This window comes from Galeopterus variegatus, unplaced genomic scaffold (genome assembly GCF_000696425.1).
Source record: "Galeopterus variegatus unplaced genomic scaffold, G_variegatus-3.0.2 Scaffold763, whole genome shotgun sequence".
In the NCBI taxonomy this organism is placed as follows: domain Eukaryota; kingdom Metazoa; phylum Chordata; class Mammalia; order Dermoptera; family Cynocephalidae; genus Galeopterus; species Galeopterus variegatus.
Genome location: NW_007726874.1, coordinates 668,966 through 689,172, shown reverse-complemented (window position 1 = coordinate 689,172; position 20,207 = coordinate 668,966). Strand labels below are relative to the sequence as shown.

At 35.1% G+C, this 20,207-nt stretch overlaps 1 protein-coding gene across 1 annotated transcript in view; it reads right to left on the bottom strand.

Annotated features, from left to right (window-relative positions):
* DST (dystonin) overlaps nt 1-20,207 on the bottom strand; it is a 447,950-nt gene that overhangs the window by 8,984 nt on the left and 418,759 nt on the right. The window contains 13 exon segments of the mRNA XM_008572189.1: nt 256-373; nt 3,148-3,165; nt 4,059-4,133; nt 4,308-4,462; nt 5,247-5,409; nt 6,162-6,325; nt 8,499-8,628; nt 10,005-10,193; nt 10,884-11,027; nt 14,196-14,324; nt 14,820-15,014; nt 17,474-17,633; nt 18,926-19,095. Of these exon segments, the coding sequence (XP_008570411.1) occupies nt 256-373; nt 3,148-3,165; nt 4,059-4,133; nt 4,308-4,462; nt 5,247-5,409; nt 6,162-6,325; nt 8,499-8,628; nt 10,005-10,193; nt 10,884-11,027; nt 14,196-14,324; nt 14,820-15,014; nt 17,474-17,633; nt 18,926-19,095 (1,810 nt within the window).

Genomic DNA, 20,207 nt, shown 5'->3' with positions numbered 1-20,207 from the left:
TAAAGAAAATGTTTTCTGGTATTTCCCACCCACCTGTCCCATATTTATCCAGAAGAAGTAAAAAAACAATGAGAAGAACATGATTTACATGACTGCCTCAAGTTCTTTAGGAACTTTAGGCTGACAGACCAATGTGAACATTCACTACTGGAGTAAATGACCAAAAGTATGCTCGGTATGTTTTCGATGCTGGGAAATAATACAAAACTGATATTTTTTCATGATGCTGTTATCCTGACATCAGTCTCTGCTTACCCCTGCATGGATCATTTTTCACTAAGAACTCATCCAGTGCCATCCATCCTCCTCCAACACGAACCATCACAGTACTTCGTAGGATCCGAACCAGTCGCAGTTGCTGGGAGTCTCCAAACTGTGCAGTGAAGAAAGAAAGAATCTCTAATTGTCAGTAATAATTCTAAACTAAGGGATGATGTGCAATCTGCAGTAGCTTAAGCAACCAACTTTAATTTCTTGCTTAGTTCACAGCGATTAGTAAAATCTCAGATAAAGGGGGTTTGTAATGATCTGCGTTAGACTGCCGCATGCTGATTTAGCCCAAAGGAAACAGTTGGGAAAAAAGATTACAAAAGTTATCAAGTATAATAGTAAAGCTTTGGTCTAAAAATCATTTTTCTTTCTTTATGATAGAAACAATATTAGTAAGTCAGTAATTGAAAAATATTTCTAGAAATTAAGCAGCCATTAAAATAAAGCACTGGTCCCCTTGCCCAGAGCTTATACAAAATAAGATGATTCTAAGGAAAATTGAATGAACTTTAATTCCTCTTCATTAAAACTACCTCTTACATTAAAACTGTTTTCTACTGAAATTTGTGGAAGAAATCTTCATAAACTCATTTTGTTTTCTCTAAGAGCAGTTTTGACTTACAGAGAATAAAGCAGTAAATGAGCATGATGAATAAAAATTTCACAGTAAACTAAAATCTCTGTATCCCTAAAGATCTGGTAAGACAATCTGTTAAAGGCTGGATTAATATGCCATTTTAGATTACTGTAATATTAGAACAGCCACTGATACATTATTAAGCTAAAAGGGTTTCTCTCAAAGCTATTTGTATCATAATTGTTGACACTAACAAGCAATAATATTTTTCTTGCCCTTTCAATGACTGGATCTCTAATTACTTGGATATGCTACAAATTCTGCAAGTCCTGAATAAATTTCTAGAATAAATTTCTGAATAATTTCAGGTAGTGCCTGATAATAGGTTTATTTGTTTTTAAAACCTTTGAGAAATGATTTTATATTTTTAAATCATTTCTAATAGGCTTATGTCCAACTTATGAAAACCAGCATACTGGATTTCATGGTTGTCAACCCAGCAGATAACAAAGCAAAATAACAATTAAATAGAAATAGCTTCTTTTTAAAGCAGGTAACAAACAACTGTGACTTTGATTATTTGTATTCATTACAGATAAGCACAAAACTTTAAATAGAAACAATCTGCGACTTTTCAATAACCTTTTAACACTGATTTCAGGAAGAGAATCCTAAAACAACGCAAACCAATTCCCATTCAGTATCCTAAAACTCAGAAGGACCTGGGAAGCATGTAAAATGCACCAGCAGGAATTCATGTGTTTTCCATCAAATCTCTTTAAATAGCTGTCTCTAAATCTGATTTTAAACATTGAGACCTAAACTTTCCTATAATTGGACCTGCTCCTGAAATGTAAATTAAAATTTAAAAATAAAAATGTTTATTTTGTTAGAAAAAATTTGGTGCTGCTAATAAGCAAAGGGAAAGAAGGGGATTTAAAGAAAATTACCCTTAAGGAACCAGATAATTGGACCAGATAATTTTGATTCAAGATTAAGCTCAAAAGTTTTAAGGAAATAACCAAAAGTACTTCACAGAGATGACATTTCAGTTCTAATGAATATGAATAATTTTCAATTTTATTTTAAGAAGACATTCTCCAGACAACTAACATTGTCTTCAGAATTTATCTAATTTTCCCATTAGCCAAATCGTGAGACAAGAAAAAACAGACTAATGTTGCTCTTTGTGCTTTTAGTGAATAAAACCTTTTGGGGCAAGTATTTCTCTCATCCTCTCCACAAATAAAAGATATTACCCCATTTGCTGACTCAGAAAATAATGATAATGAAAAAGCAACATTTCATATATTACAACTAATGAAAGTTTAAAAAATCTATTGAAAGTAACTAAATATTTTTACTTTAAATAAATTATCTGCTTGCAATAAATGGGGGTATAATAGATAATTTGAAACTTGAGATGTAATATGGCTTGAAAATGGACTGGCAGAGTAATATCTAATATGATATGGTTCTTTCCAAAGCATACAGAAAAAGAAATTTCCTTGAACATGTTTAAATCAAAACACAGTGTCTTTTGTCTTTAGTTTTAAAATTCTGATCATGATGCAGCACCACCAGATAGTTTATGCTGACTTTTAATGTCAACATTAACATTTGGACAAGATGGCAGGGAATGTAACTTTAAGATTTTGTACAGGTTACATATGTTAACTTTCCTCAACATATGTAACTTATACAAAATCTTAAAGGAATGACATCCCTTGAAATCTCCAGAGTTAACATCGATACTCAGAGGATGAAAAGCCCTAAATCAATGATTCAGAAAATGGAAAATAGCTGCTTTGGAGAGAACTCATTACTTGTGGCTAAGTGCCAAGGAGACGTCTCAGTACTCTGTTTTCCTATGCCAACGCCTCATGCAATCCTTCTCTGCTACTGTATACCATACACTCTAACTAGTTAAACACCAGTGAGGCTGCATAGAGATGTATGGAGAATCAAATTTGTGTTCCAATGAACACTTGCATAAAATATATGCTAACAGTATTGTCAAAAATGGGAACTGAAAAATGCATTTGTAACACTGTAGCCAGCCAAGCTACAATTCATTATCTGGTTGCTTAAAAGTAATCTCCTCATTTGAGACACAAGGCAAAAAGGAATCCTGGATCAAGGACCCTTATAGCGCTTACAGAAACACCACGCCAACCAACAATGTAGTAGCTAGGCAAACAGCATGGGGAAGATTGGCCATGGCAAGCTTTAATGGCTATGAATTAAAGTTAAAAAAAAAAATCATTGGGAACTTGAGAATACATTCCACTGGTTTATACCTGATTTCCCAGGAAGAACTGATAAAAAAAAAATGAAAAATGGAAGAAAGACACAATTAGTTCAACAGGAAACTTTCTATATGACTGTAGAACACACACACACACACTCTCACACTCTGTGCTTCTGGATATAGTATCTAGTTTAGAGATGTGCAGGAACCCAGTTGTCCTGATTTCAAACCAAATAATCAAAAAGTTTTCTCTGCAATGTTTTTTTGAGAATCTTAGGATTACAAATTCAAGTTAAAAATTCAAATACGTACGTGGATATTTTAAAATTTGGAAACATAAAAGTAAAAATGAATAATATTTCATTTGTAAGAAGCACACATTGTTTTAGGGAAACAGCACATTTCCTATCTAGCTACTACATATAAGAGATGTTCCAAAAAAGAGGAAAAAAAAAAAAAAAGTGATGAGGTCACATTGTTCTTCTGTTTTGAAGAAGGTAAACCAAGTTATTGAGATTTTGATTAAAAGCAAAAATAGTGCTCAAGTGAAAAAAACACTGCCTCTTTTTCATATTTACAAAAATGAGTCAACACTTTAAACTTTCTGGTTCTGGTTTGGAATAGCTTTGCTGTTTAAAATGTGGAAACTTACCTCAAATCCTAATAAAATATATTATAAAGTGATATGAAGCAGCCTAAATATGAGATCTGAGTGTTTTCTGTGAATAATTTTTGCCTTAAAAGTAATGTGCATGTTGTAAATGATTATGTCCCAATATACAAAACGCTGGCTATCTTTATATGACTTAAAATAATAGAAGTTGGAGTTTCATATACCATTAAATTTTGTTATGAGGTAAAAATAAATAATTAGGATTCCTGGAAAATAATGCCGATCAAAGTGTATATAAATTTCAACTTATATCCTTTAAAAGAACTAAAGTTATTTTGAAAACTTACCCTGTATTTGTTATCACCAATCTGTTCAACTTGAAATCGTTTTGCACATTTACACTTTGCTACCTGCCTTGTCACCTGCCAAAAGCAATGATGAAATATTCACTTTAGTGTTATTATCACCTAGTGGAATCTTTAAAACTTTGACACAACAACTAAAGTGGAAACAAATAAAATGGTTGCGTGAATTGCGCATGATATCCTGGCAGAACACACTATTATTGTTGTCGACAGTGCAAAGATAATGAGTACCTCATCTTCAATTTTGTCGGCATCCGTGATAGGTTTGTATGCATCTTTATTTGGGTGAAGGGCTGCTACAAATTCATAGTAGTCAATGTATCCATCACCATCTCTGTCAAAGATGTCTGCAACTGCGCTCATCTCCAGGCGACTGGTTGGGAACTCTAAAATTTTCGAAACAATAGGAAGTAGCGTAGCTTGTTAATTCTGCCTCCAGACATTCTCAATTGCACATTTTAAACTCACTGTGGCTGGTTAAATTATCAGGGTGATGAAATGTGTTAAAAACTGATCTACCTCATAACAAATGAACAGCTGTATATGTGATCTAAATTTATCTTCAATTACTATCAGGATGAATCATATGAAAATGCCATTTTTATAGGCTGCAAACTGTCTAAAACTAGCCATTTCATATGGTGCAACTACTACCCTACTTAATGAATAATTTATATGAAATTTACTTTTTTAAGAATGACTTCTAGTAACATCTGTCAGGAAAATCACATCACATATAAATGACTGAAACATTAAACAAAAAGGTGACAAATACCTTAAGATTTTTTATAGAGTTCTAATTTCCTCTTAATGACAATGTTAGATCAGAATGTGAATTAGAATGAAAGAGAAAGGCTCTTGCACTTATTGATTTTCTATTATATTCCAGGCAATACAAAAAACCTAAGATCAAATATTATTAACCTTATTATATTAACAAGGACACAGCTTCAGTGGAATGAAGAAACATGTCTGTGGGATACAGCGACTGTGCCTGATTACAGAGCCACCAATTTTACCAAAGACACTTTTTTAAAGGGTGGTGACTTCCTAACTAAGTTTAAAAGTGATGCATTATTAGTAACACAAGTTTACTGGCCTCACAATTTTAAGCTCCACTTATTTACTTTAAAAATTACATCAGCCACAGTCACCTCTCTTGGGACTTACTTGAGGAAAGAATTCCATCAATAAATTCCTGTCGGGTTATTTTCCCATCCTGATCTTTATCAATTCTCCTGAAGAAGTCCATCACTCGAGATTTCTTGTGATTCATCCATCGCATGTATTTTTTGCGCCAGATATCAAAATCAAAGTTAGCAAATTCCCTCAGCTAAAAAGGGCAAAAGGTGTTTTAGTTGAGTTAATGCTCTGCTTGAATTATACCTTACACTATATGAATGGTTCTCTAGGTAATACGTTTATCTTTCCCATTTTTAAAAAAAGCTATGGTCTTGCAAAGGAGACTCAAACATTTTTTTCTGCAAAGCTTATTTCATTACCGACAACTGATTCTTCTTCATAGATAAGACTCCTAAAAATTTAAACTGAAAATTTCTGATAATGCCAAAGTCACAAAGGTGGTCTGCCCTGAAGTACCACCCCACTAGTCCTGTGCTCATTGGAAGTAGTATCACAGATCAATAGCATTTACATAAACCCCTTTGCACTATCAGCCACTCTCTTAACTCCCTAGACTTCAAAGAATTTCCCAATTTCAGAATCTAAAACTCTAAATCTCAGATCACAGAATATATATAATTAAAAGATATGAATTACAAATGATTATATTTTACCAAGTACCACCAGCAAACATATGTCAAGTTAGATCTTTTCTTATGGAGTCATCTTCTCATTAAGACATATCAGTTTTTTACTTTATTGATTCCCTAAATCCAAATCTATCAGTTTTTCACAAAAACATACATACTTGTGGTATTCATTTTAGCAGTAAAACATGCACCTAAATAGCAAGAGTTTACTTATCTATTATCAGAAAAGTTTTAAAAAATCAAGATTTTGGTAATGTGTTATGGTGAATGAAGGAAAATGAGGGTACAGGGATGAATACATGCATCTCCTCACCTCCTCCAGCCTGTCCAAGGCGTCATTGAGCTTTCTCCTTCTTTCCAACGCCAGGAGCCAGACTTGCTGCCATTTGCTCACCAATAAGTTTACCCTGGGATTCTTGGTTTCGATTTGTGTCTGTGATCCAGAGGGATATAAGCTTGATGCTGGGAAGCGTTTTCCTGTTAAAATGTAACTTTAGTTAGAATGGCAGAGATTCCAGGGTTCTGAAATGCATTAAAGCATGGCCTTTTTTTTATTCCTAACTAAGACTGAATCAGCTTAAGTATTTGGGCATTACAAGTAGAAATATCCTCATTTAGTTGATGCATAATGTCAAGGTCCAAATCTGTTTACACTTACTAAGGATCACACACTGTTTATAGAAATTAGAGAAATATATCTTGGCAGGGGTATTTAAATATTGAAAAGCTCTCAATAAAGTTATGTTTAAAACATTTTCCAGCTTAAGATTCATTGATAATGCCATTTCAATGACAATGAAGCATGTCGTGATCCTCTTCTTTGTTAAGGCAAGATAAAAGAAATCTCCCAGGGCAGTGAGACACAGTGAGACGTATCTTAGAATCAGTTACAGTAAACACAGCTGCCCTTCTTAGAGAATAAGGCTCAAAGGGACAGCAGATGAGTGCAGAAGACACCGGGCAGTCAACAGCATCAGAGTAAGATGCTTTACAAATCCCAATGAAATATGGAAGTATATGCACAGGACCTTAGCTTTCACCCAAGTCCATCCTACACTGAGATTGGGTGTTTCTATTGCACAGTCTCATTCCAAGTTTACTGACTTACTAACGTTTTCTCCCTCTTTCTGGCTGTTTTTCACAAGTTTCTGTAGCTTCACAAAACAGTGATCTCAATGCATTTTCCTTATCTAACTAAATGGATAAATGTGGCCTAGAAAAATTACTTGCCTAAAGTCTTATAGGATGTTAGAGTCCAAGCTCGGATTTATATCTACAACTAATATTTACTGAACATTTAACTATATGCATTAGCTCATTTAATTCTCACCGCAGTCCAATGAGGTTATAATTATATCATTTTACAAATAAGGAAATTGAGGCTCAGAGTTTAAGTAATTTGTCCAAGGTAATGTTTCCAGTTGGTAAGTGGTGGGGACAGCTAAGGAGTCTGACTCCAGTGTTCTTAATCACATTGTTACCTTGCCTCCTTGTGTAATACAGTAATGACAACAGTTCTGACACCACTTTTTAAAAAATCAAGGCACGATTCAGATATACACAAAATGCATGATATAAATATTATGCTTCTTTTACATCTCCAAACTACTATTCTTTTAAATGCCATTTCCATGGATTAAGATAGTGTGAGATGTAAGTAAATAGAGTCTGAAGTCACACAAACATGTGCAAAGCCAGATCGCTGGTCACCAATGAACACTTAGATCAAGACCTTTACTCTATGTTCAGGTACATTCATTTTACATTCTTCATATAATAGAAGAAAAATGAGGCAATTCAAAGGGGAGTGATAATTTCTGTTCTTGTTGCAATTTTTCCAATTTTTTCTAGCTAATCTGAATGATACACTTCAAGCAAATAAAGTTAAATACAGAAACCTGGACATGTCTTTTTCTTTATTTTTAAATAAGTTGCTACAAATACTTGAGCCCATGTATTCTTTCGAGAAAAACTTTTATGATAGAGTGCTCATGTAGAATNGAGTCTGACTCCAGTGTTCTTAATCACATTGTTACCTTGCCTCCTTGTGTAATACAGTAATTACAACAGTTCTGACACCACTTTTTAAAAAATCAAGGCACCATTCAGATATACACAAAATGCATGATATAAATATTGTGCTTCTTTTACATCTCCAAACTACTATTCTTTTAAATGCCATTTCCATGGATTAAGATAGTGTGAGATGTAAGTAAATAGAGTCTGAAGTCACACAAACATGTGCAAAGCCAGATCGCTGATCACCAATGAACACTTAGATCAAGACCTTTACTCTATGTTCAGGTACATTCATTTTACATTCTTCATATAATAAAAGAAAAATGAGGCAATTCAAAGGGGGGTGACAATTTCTGTTCTTGTTGCAATTTTTCCAATTTTTTCTAGCTAATTTGAATGATACACTTCAAGCAAATAAAGTTAAATACAGAAACCTGGACATGTCTATTTCTTTATTTTTAAATAAGTTGCTACAATACTTGAGCCCATGTATTCTTTCGAGAAAAACTTTTATGATAGAGTGCTCATGTAGAATCACCAATTGCTCCAAAATTTCGAATGATAATTTAAAAGAAAGGAACTAGCTTCCTTGTTTAACCTTCTTCATTTTAAAAAATTGGCCACTGCTTACTTCCTGCTCGTCCCTTATCCAAGACCGGAATATGGGACTGTAACGAGGAAGGGTCAGCTGCTCTCCTCTTATAGGTCTTGGTTACTTTATCAACATCAGGCTGTTTTCTGGTCATTTCTTCCATGAAGGTCTGAAATGAAAGAGATTATGTCAATTAAATAAAAGTATATCAGAGAAAACCATCCTTAGAAATGAGCTAAAAATAAACGGATAAAGGAACCATGCTATTATTTCTGAAGAAGAATAAATCATCACATTCTATCTTTAGGGGGGAAAATGTCTAAATCATTATAATACAGCATTCATTAATTTCTAAAGAGTGAAAAATGTTATAGCTGGTAAAGAGAGTAAATTAAATTAAAAATAATTTTAGTTTGAAGACCATACAGGGGAGCAGTATTCTACTTCCAGAAGGATCTTTAGTGAACAATTATTTGTCTGCAAAGGAACTGGTTAGCTGGGGTTTTCCCTTTTCTGTGGAACATTTCACCTACATATTTGAAATATTTAAGTTGGCTTTGACATATAGTAACATAATGCACCCACATTAAATGCAGATATATTAAAACATTCATAAATAAGCTTTTCCAAGGAGGGTAAAAGTTATTCAGATTGAAGTTTATTATAGCAATATTTAAAAGGTTTGACTATCTTGCCATTTCTTATCTCATCTCCTTAGGCTTATAATTATTATTGACTAGGTATTCCTATATCTGAAATACGTAGCAAAGGCTAAGGAAAGGCAGAGACTGTGGTGAAAAGAGATGGGGAAAAGGAGAAAAGTGGAAAGTAAAGTAACACATTTCTGGAATATTTGTCACACTGGAGAACTCTGACTCCTTTAATACCTCTGATCACAGAGAACATGAACGAAGACATTGGGGGCCATTATTGACATTGGTATCTTAGACATTTATTAGTATATAATAAGGCAATGTTAATTGCCCAGACAACTGAGCTGACAATGTGCCTCTTTGTAAATGCATATTAAACAAACTAACAAGTAAACAAATAAATCAGAGTTAGCATGACACCCATCATTTCAAGGTTAAACCAAATAGGATATACAGGAGAAGTAACTTTTCTGAGAAAGACTACGTGTTTGCTTTTTGATAAGATGTATTTGAACTACTGCTTGTAGTACTTGGGAGACAGATGAAAATGCAAACACGGAGCAATCAAACAAGGTTCCAGTTGAAGCCATGGGGTTGGGTGAGGTCGCCAAATGATGGAGCAGAGTGAGAGGAGCAGAGAGCTAAGGATAAAAGCTGAAGAGTTGGGAGACAAGGCCACAAGAGGACTTCACAGAGGACAAAGAAGGAAAGAGTTTTGAGAAGGTCACAGAGGGCAGTTGTAGAATTAGAAACCCAGTTGTAAGGAGCGGAGGAGTATGTTTGAGGATGGACAGATAACAAGCACAAAGCAAGCTTTTGAGAAGTGTGGCAATGAAAGAAAGAAAATATCTGAGATGACGGCTAACAGGGGTTAGCATTATATTTATTTTACCTGGTGTTCTGCAATGAGGGCTTTCACCTCTTCAATCTCCTGGGGGATAACTTCTTTATCCTTATCACTAAGTGTAGTTTCAGCCCATTGTAACCAAGCCAGCAAAGCTTCCAACAATTCCTGTTTGGCAATGAGCCCAGCCAGAGCACTTGCTAATCTCTGCTGATGTTGCTTCGCCCAGGCCAGCACCTGTTGCAGAAACAGACATTGCTCTGAATTTCCTCCAACTTAATGAATAATTACATTGATGTAAAATACACAAATTTTAAATGTAAATTAGGATCATCCTGGGCTAGGCCCATAACATCTTTCTATAAGGCATTAGTGGCACCAAGACCCAGCTTGAGGAGCATCTGGGAGCCCTCGATGATGTTCATCACCTTGAAAAGTTTAAAGATGTGCACCCGTCACTCAGGTTTTTGCTTTCTAACTTCAGTTCAAATATGCATTCTCTGAGGGATCAAGATGTTACTCCATGGAGCACAGAGTGGAAATATAAAAAGCTAAGATCCTGAATAGAGAATTAATTCTCTTCGTGTATACCAATTCACTGCACAAGTATATGTTGCTCTGAAATACTATTCAACTGCTGGATTATTCAACAGACACAATGTGGAAGTGGGAAAAAATGTTACACTGTGAACCAAATATTTGCCTTTTAGTGTTTCAGGTACACAGGTGCAAAATTCCTCTAACTTTTTAAAGAAAAGTGAATTTTAGAGACTGGTAATGTGCACAAAAAGAGGATTTTAAAGAACATTTTCTATGTGAAGGCCTCATTTTCTCACAGTTGTAAGTGCATCTTAATTGCTGAGATTTCTGACACCCCCCAACTCTCAAAGCTATTGCCACCAGAAAGATGATCTGAGCCAGACTGACCTCCTCAAACCTGGCCCGGATAATTGTTATCCAGTGCTTAATGGTGGTGATGGAGTCAGGGTGGCAGATAGCCAAAACACCGTCGCCCATGCTGGTGGCTTTATTTAGCTCAGCTCTTTTTTCTTCCAGTTTTTTCATGAATTCCTATAACAGAAATGAAGACTTCAATTAGCTGTTGATACTGGCTGAAAACAACACTCTGGTGATGTTCATGTGACTACCAGAGTTAAACAAACAAACAAGAACTTCAACTGGTATATCCAGTTGGAAATCACCCACTAATTGGGGAGGAAAAGAGGACAAAATAGGTGATTAAAGTATTTTCTAATGAGTATATCAAAGTACAAGTATAAGATAATATCTTATGCTTTAAAAAGTATATTATTAAAAATAAAAATCTCCTAAATTTGGATGTAATTATATTATTAATGGAGAGAACAATTGGGAGAGAGAGTACTGCCAGAGATAGAAACATTATTGATGGCACACACACACAAAAAGAAAGGTATAACAAATAAGACCAGGAAGTTAGTATTTAAAATAGCACTAACTGTGCCAGGAAAGGTAGGAATATGTACCAAAAAATTACTAAAGAAGAGAAAAGGCTGGGCAAGGAGATATAAATGTTTGGGGGTGTGGAAGAGAGGGCCCAAAGCATCCAGCCCTAAAGAGTTAGAGGAGGCTGGAGGGAGTGGACCTGATTGACAGCAGGCCAACCTGTATGAGAACTGTCCCTTTCAAAGGCCACTAAGAGCTACTCTCCTATGTGGGGGCAGTTCCAGCCAGTATCCATGGGGCAGCAGGATAAACAGAGCTTAGGCAAGTCAAGGACAATCTTCTGAATAACATTTTTACAAATGTCTCACATACGTAATTGTACTTTCTACCATTAGAACTATATCCATAGGCACATAGATCATAGAACTCTGAAAATTTGGTTAGAAAATGAAGACCTTTGCCCTGAAAAATGTGGCATGCTTCCAAAACCTCATATAGAACTTCAGAGCATCAACAGACACCCTGATCTACATGGACCCCTACACTTAGAGGGATTGTTTGATCACACTGTCAATGAGTGCCAAGGACTGCAGACACAGGTGACATCCACGCTATTCATGCCATGAACAGGGGTGTTCATTTTAAATTATTGGTTTTTTACTCTAATATATAGTGACATTTTATTATAACCTCTGTGAAGCAGCTCTGTTACATACCTCCTTCTCTGGCATTTTGCTATGTTATAATTGTTTACATACGTGTCTACCAGACTCTAAGGTCCACAGATTAAAGACTGTGTCTTACTCACTTTTGTTTTCCCATTAATTGGCTCAAAAGAGCTTTGTGAGTCACTATAAATGTTTTTTAGCCCTTTTATTTACATGTTTATTATTGTGGAGTCAAGTCTCAATTAGCAATGTACTCTGATACCAGGATCTACTTTTTTAAGATCATAACCTATTTTAAAAACATTCCAATTTTCCCCAGTACAGATCCTCTTAAATGAATTTTAAAGAATGAAAACTTTACTAGGAAGAGAAAAATATAGGTTAATAACAGCTGTGCTTCCCCAGAGGACAGCTGACATGGATCATGTATTTTTAATCACTCTTATATCTAAAAAAACTAGAGTCATGCCCAAATTTTGGTGGACTGGTCTATTAACTCCATACTTCATTCTGTGCTCTTCCAATCTAGTCTGAGTGTTACCTTAGTGGTTTGTATCCACGTGGGAAAGCTTGCCATTTTTTAGAAACTGGATTATACTGAGAAGTCTCTAGTCCTGGTGCTAAGAAATTAAACAAAATATTCTGTTTTTCCTTCAATTGGTGAATGGTGAATGTATGAAGGGAAGCAGAGGAAATGAAAAAGAATTAATAATGCTACTGTAAACTATTATTACTAAGAAGCACTTTATGAAACTACAGGTAATTTTATGCTATTTAAAAATAATTTTAAATAATTTGTTGTAAAACCACTACCCCTGCTCTGGATACTTGCCTTCCTGGGGGTTTCCTGGTCCTCCTGTGAGGAGGTGATGCCACAAGTAGGCCCCTTTCTGTAGGGTGTTAGATATGTACAGTGGGCTTCAAGGGGGGTCCAGCAGATACTTATTGCTACTCTGGGACCCAAGCCCAAGTATTTTAGTGAAACTCAATGCTGGTCAGTAATATAACATAAACTAGATTTTTAAAATATTGAGCTGAATAAAAAATTTACAATAAATTTTATGTAATTTTCCTATTCTTACACTCTAGCTTCAAATTTAAATGGTGTGTAAAGCATTTCAGTCCTCCAGATAATGCTATACAAGCTCGCATCACTTTCATTAATGACAAGGCAATATTTCATTGCTATAGGGTTAGGCAACCCATCTTTGAGAAAGGGCATTAATTAATATAACAAGTCTCTATAGATGAGGTAATCTGTGCTTCACTGGAATTAATGATGTATTTCCAACCTGACCTTGAAAGACAAGGTTATTTAGTGGTGTTAAAAAGATCCTTTAAAGTTAATAGGACATGCTGACATCAACACTACTTGAGAGTTAGCATTGCAAATTCCTCAGTATTTGAGTCAAAGAGTCAAAGGTTAAAAAACATCTGTGAAGAGCTATCTGGACCACTCTCAAAGGTTTTACCAAGTTCCATGCATTGCCACAGGAAAGATTTTGACTTGAAAACTCAATGGCCAGATTTTTACTTGGTTAGTTTTTCAACAGTATATCTACTTATGGAATTCATTTTTAACATTTATAATGTATACTGTAGGTTACTTCCTAAAAGGATTAAAAAAGGTCTTTATTAAAAACACAAGCAGCAGAGGCTTAAAAATAAAATTTAAAGATGAGTTATTAAATTACTTGCCTGTCTTAGTCACAAAGGTCAAAATTATTAATTTATAATTCTACTGGTATAATTCTATAAATGCTGCACTGCTCATTAAGGAAGTTTCATTTTTGAAATCCACATAGAAGTGAAACAAAATTAACCAGTTTTGGTCAGAAGCCAAATAACCCCCTAGAAAAATCAATGTGTTTCCCAGAGATAGGAAATAGACGATTAACATTAAAATAAGTGCCTCCTCTAAAAAAGAAGACATGAAAAGACAGCTACACATACATGTGTGTGGGGGTCTGGGGACACATATATGCAAGCAAAGAAGATAGGGAAAAATTCTCCAATGTGCCAGACGTTTAATTACTTCTCAGGAAGGAAGATATTCACGCAGTTGATATTTGCAATCATGAGTCTATTTGGTCTACTTTGTCGGATTTTCTCACTTAGTTTTCCTTAGCATTTATGTATTACTTACTTTATGCTGATCAATGAGAGTCCGGAGAGCATCCTCATCGTCTGGGAGAACACCATGGAAACGCAGGGTTTGCTCCGCCTCAGCCAGCCACTCCAAGAGGGCATGGACCACCGAGTGAAATTCCTCTGCCTAACAGTTCACACGTACACCCCCCACAAACAAAATTCCCAAATAGGCCTGTTAGTAAAATGCAAAGAACTGTATAGTAGATTCTTCCCCCTCAATGAAAAAAAAAATTAATTTAATTAATCATATGCATATGCATTACTCCCATTAAAAAAAAAGATAGATGGTGCTGCATTCTACAAATGTAAGAAAACAACTAATATAAGGAAAAGGCCAATAGGAAGAGTTTAAATGAGTGGCAGCCCATCATACTTTCAAAGCTGAAAGATCACTCAAGCAGCACATTTATGTGAAGATTAGAAAAGCTCCCTCTGTGAGTAATTTAAATTCTTGAGGGAGGACGGGGGAAGGATCAAGGCAGTGATGCTATTAGAACTCCCTTCACCACGACTGTCCTGGTTGAGAAATGAGGAGCCTCACAGTTCCTTACAAGAGCAGTTCTTGCTGAGGTTTCAATATTTCTTCATTACACTTGGCTATCATGTACGTGGTTTTTACCTGACGCAGGGCTGCTTCTAATCGTGTTTGCTTTGATACAGAAAGTGCACACACGGTCTCCCAGCGGGTGCTTAGTTCCTGCATCTGGACCTTGACCCAGGAGGAGTCATCCCGACTGCCTTCTATAAGCTCGCGGGCTGAGCGCTTCAGGGCCTGCACGCTGCTGGTCCTCTTCCCCAACTCTTTTTGGAAGACCTAAGAAGACCATATTTTTAAAAATTAATTTTAAATTATAGAACCAAAACAGCAAAACATACCATTTGAAATATATATATTTACATAATATCACATACAGATATGTAAGGCCTACAGTTCAATGACAATATTTTGGGCAGAATCTTCAGAAGGTGAGAAATGACACACTGCTCCTATTGGAGCACTGTCAAGAATACAGTCTTATATTGTTTAGTCTTATAACATTCACATGAAAGAATATGATTACCTTATTTTTTAAGTAACACATTGGATTTAAATAATGGTGGCCAGTCTTCCTCATTTCAATTCTACACACATACACACACACATACACACATACACACACAAATGCATAAAACTCTTTTTTCTATGCTTTTTTAATATGATGTCCCAATTCCTCTCAAATCTTAAGTGTGAGCGTCAAGTGCATGCTGGCTACCCTACTGCTCTAAGAGACATGTCTAAGAGACTCACGGATGACCAAGCACTCTGTTGTATTCCATGGGGCTCTTAGAGATAATGGCAGGGAATCCCACAGGGGATCCCATGTGGTCCTTTACTCCTTTTTACAGCATCCTAAGTACTAACCCACAATGTCAATTTTAGAGGCTAGGACTTAAGCCTTACCGATCATTTGAGAGGAAAGGTTTTTGGGCTTCTTTTCCCTGCCTAATTTTGACTAACTTTGACATGCCAGAAGACTTAAACAAGAAGTGAGCCCAGGGCTCTTCATTTCTGAGCCAAGAGTCTGTATATGCAGCTAAATCTTTCAGATAACCAACCTTCTGTCTAGAATAAAATTAACTTATTTTTCAAAAAATCGTCACAAATGAATTTTACCAGTTGGCTGTATTTATGTGTTTCTATTCTGATACTCAGATCATTCACAAAAATGAGCCCATCCAAAACAATCCAAACATAGTGTAATAAATTCTTTGACTGATTTCACTCTAACAGTGTTAAATGAGGTGTACCCACAGATAGACAGATACAAACACATGTACACACACACACACACACAAACAAACATGTGCACAGAAGGTACAGTATTGAAATATTCCATTTGTGATAGGACTAGTCCAATAGTTCTGAGTAGACTTTTCAATGTGCTTTGTATACTTAAACTTCTTGAGCTTTCCAATTGTATTACTAATGCTAAATGATTAATTCATTCTTGATGACCTTTAATATATAAAAAATCTGGCAAGTGCCTAGGGTAGTAAATATTTAGATAGTGAGCTTACAAAAATGGTATTTATTTAAAAAGTAACATTACACTATTCATTACTCATTGAGTGAATGCCAGAAAATGGAAGAGTTTGTATTAATCATGCAGAAAACACTTATTTCAATATAAGCAAAGCAATGTAATTTAAAATTTTTTTTTAATATTTGTAGGCCTGATCAATGTTATTTATTCTTTTACTTTCTGTTGATATTCATGTGTAACGAACTCTTTTTTGGGTATAATGACAGAATAGAAACAGAAAAGGTAAAATAAATATGCGTCAGGAACAACTACTTTAGAAAAAACAGGTAAGATAAAAATAGAATAACCTGGGAAGAGAATATTTTAAAATGAAATAAATTTTCTGAACTACAAAATTATAAAGTAGAGAAGAAACTCAACATGAATTCAAGTAGAGTGCTGTAAGACATTTGTTTACAAAGTTGGTTCGGATACAGCTATTCTACATTAGTACTATGCTTCATGTTGTTTCCAAAGTTCTTTAAGTGTTATTATGCCATTGGATCATAATTTAGGACCTTACACTTAGTATCAGCTGGACCCGTAAATACTACTTTTGATTTGTATGACAGCTTAACACACATATCAGGAAAATGCAAGGAAACCAATTTTCTTAAAGTAAATAATAGTCAAATCGCTCACAGCACATGCTGTGGACTCATAAACTGCTATAATTCAAGGGGCAAGGTTAAAACAGTTTTTTAAAAAAAAAAGAAAAGCAGCTGATCATGACCCCTCTGGATCATGTCACAAATCTACACACTTATGCAATGACCTAGTTCCAGGTCACTGGATGAATGATTTTGCTTTTTATTACATAATTATTTAAATGAATAACTAAAGATAGTGAAACATTCTTAAAACATGTTTTGTTTTGTTTTTTGTTAACAGAATGTAGTGGTGTATTATCTAAACAGAAGAAACATGTTTTAAAGCACCAGAGAATGTATCACTTTCCAAGTTCTAAAAAGGTTTTTAGAAGTGCAAATTAAAAACAAAAGTATTTCAATGACATTAATTTTCCGCCCTCACTTTTAAAGTTGGCTTCCTGATTCAGCTCAAACGTAGGCACATTTCAACAATCAAGACTGTTATGTTGTATGGTGTAGAGTCTCCTGATGATAAAAGGCTAATTTAAGTGGTTATGTTTCCCTGTATATGAAGAATAATCAAACAACAAGATAAAATAAAATGTCCCAGATAACAATACCTTGTGATTATCGATCAGATTCATCACTAAATCAATGTCTCCATGGACAGGCTGGTCTTCTGCCAGTTGGGGTTCAACTCTGTACAACCAATCAATGAGGGCCTGCAGGGCATCTGTGAATTGTCCAGAAAATAAAAGGGCTTCCTCCAATTTGTTTTGTCTGGGGGGAAAAAGGTGGAAAAATTAATCTGAGCAACAAAAAAGCTGCCCTTATATATATGAACATCTAAAATTCATTTATGGAGGCTGAATGGTACTCAAGAAGAAGAGCAATATACTTATTCACTGCTGTTTCTTTACTTTCCTTATTAAATAACAGAAGTTTTCTCAAATTTTCTTTTTTATTCCTTAAATATATGGCATCAATTCTAGGAAAATTCCCTAATTGCCATCTTTGGAAATCACTGATCATTCGAGTTTCTTCATAAAAACATACTTTCTTAGTATTTACAATATTGTTTTAAATTATCAGACAGTAAACTTGACTTTATTTGGTATACAGTTTTTTTCATTTTAACACATCTATAGATTCATATAACCATCACCACAATAAAGATACACAATAGTTCCACAATCCCCAAAATCTCCCTCCTGCTAGTTGTCCACAGTTACACCCTGCCCTCATCTCTAACTCCTGGCATTCGCTGATCTGTCTGCCTTCACTGTAATTTGTTGTCTTTTTCTTTTCAAAAATGTCATAAATTAAATCATTTATATGATATTGCAAAAAGTATGCAAATTTTTGAGACTGGAGAAGTCAAGGTTTTTTAAAAATGCAAAAACTTATTGTGGAATTCCCTAGAACTAAATATAATATACTATTTAATCTTGATACTGACAAAAGTAATTAAGACTAAGAATCAGTAAAAATTTTGAAAAAAATTACAGGATATTTGAACTCTTTGTACTTTCTTAAATACTTAAAATTTTTGAAATAAAGTCTTGAGCCTTCATGGAAGTATAAGAAGAAAGAGGAAGATTGGAAAAGAGTGGATAAAGTTGGAAGGCAGTGCCGGGGCAGATCAGCAGTACCCTTGCACACCACATGAAGGAACCTGTATTTTATTTCACGCCCAACATTAAGTCCCCAAAGGGAATGAAGGAGGGGAATGACAAGATCCCATTTACATTTTTAAAAAAACATTCTAGTAGTTATGTGGAAATGAGATTAGAAGTGGACCTGGGAAGATGAGTCAGAAGCAGTTGGTATAGTCAGGTGTGAGATGACAGTGGCTTGAAGAATGATACCCGTTTATACTGTAATGTGTAAAACAATAATGGAAAGTGAAGTCTTCTCAATGCAAGAGCTGTATGAGTGGGGTATTTAGGACAACTAGAAGTTCCCCAGACAAAGAAGGTACCTACTGTTCCTAAAATATCCCTGCAAAGCACACTACTGTATACTTGAAAGAGGTCTGCAAAGTAACCAAACTGCCTTAAAGAACGTTTTACCTTTCCACAGATTTTCCACATATGGTATCCCATTTGTCTCTGAGTTCACTCAGCATGTCATCCAGTTTCAGGTTGTCATCAGCCAGGGAGGTTTTCTCCTTCAGAGAACGTCCAGTTCTGTTGGTGGTGTCATAGACAGAATGCTTGGCTCCGAGTGATTTCTGAAACTCCTGTACGTTTAATAAGAAAACAAAGTGTGTTTATACTAGGGACTCATAAACAAATAGGTAAGAGACATTGAAAGAGGCATCCCTAATAAACAGAGTTCAAACACTGGAAGACATCAGCAAATAGTCAAGTCAGATGGTGTGGCGCTGTATTCTACACAGGAACACTTCACGGAGAATATGAATAAGAATCATTAAACCTTCAAATTGAAGGATTTCTTTTTCTCCAAAGCCAGGTGTCTCTGAGAGTACCTATTAATGTCACGAAAATAATTTCAAAGCAAAACGAATCCTGAACGTCTTGTAGATATAAACCACAAACAGTATAATAGTTATGATGAAATGGAATTGCTAATAAACTACTTAAGTACCCAAGGTTTTGGAGAGGAAAATGTAGTTAATACTCTAAAAGTAACAAGAGGGCTGGTATAGACACAGAGTGACTCAGTAATGTATAAATTTACTACTTTTTAAAACCAAACAGATTTATTGTCACAATAATAATACATGTAATTTTTTCTCTGATCCAGGATTAGGGCAGGTAAGAACCCCATTGCTAACTTCCTAGGTTTGCACCTATTGCTCGTTCCATTCACTCTACTTGGGCAGCATACATCCCTCCTTCCCACCTATTTAAAGCCCTACAAAAACTTCAAAAGGTCTACAGATTACTTGTCCTGTACCAAAGAGCTATATTACTAATGTAACATCTATACTTTGATGCTTTTTACATTGTTACTCAGCCTTTCATGTTTGTGTATGTACACGTGTGTGTGAGGGATGAATTATAGTAATACCCCTTTATCTGTAATGGAAAGTTCAAGGAATAAACAATTCATGAGTTTTAAACTGTGTGCCATTCTGAGGAGCATGATGAAATCTCACTCCGTCCCACTAGCTGACTCACTTAGTAGCCATCTCAGTTATCAGATAACTGTCACGGTATTGCAGTGCTTGTGTCCAGGTAACCCTTATTTTACTTCATAATGGCTCCAAAGCACAAGAGTAGTGATGCTGGCATATTGTTATAATTGTTCCATTAATTATTTGTTATTGTTGTTAGTCTCTTACTGTGCCTAATTCATAAATTAAACTTTATCACAGGTACATATTAT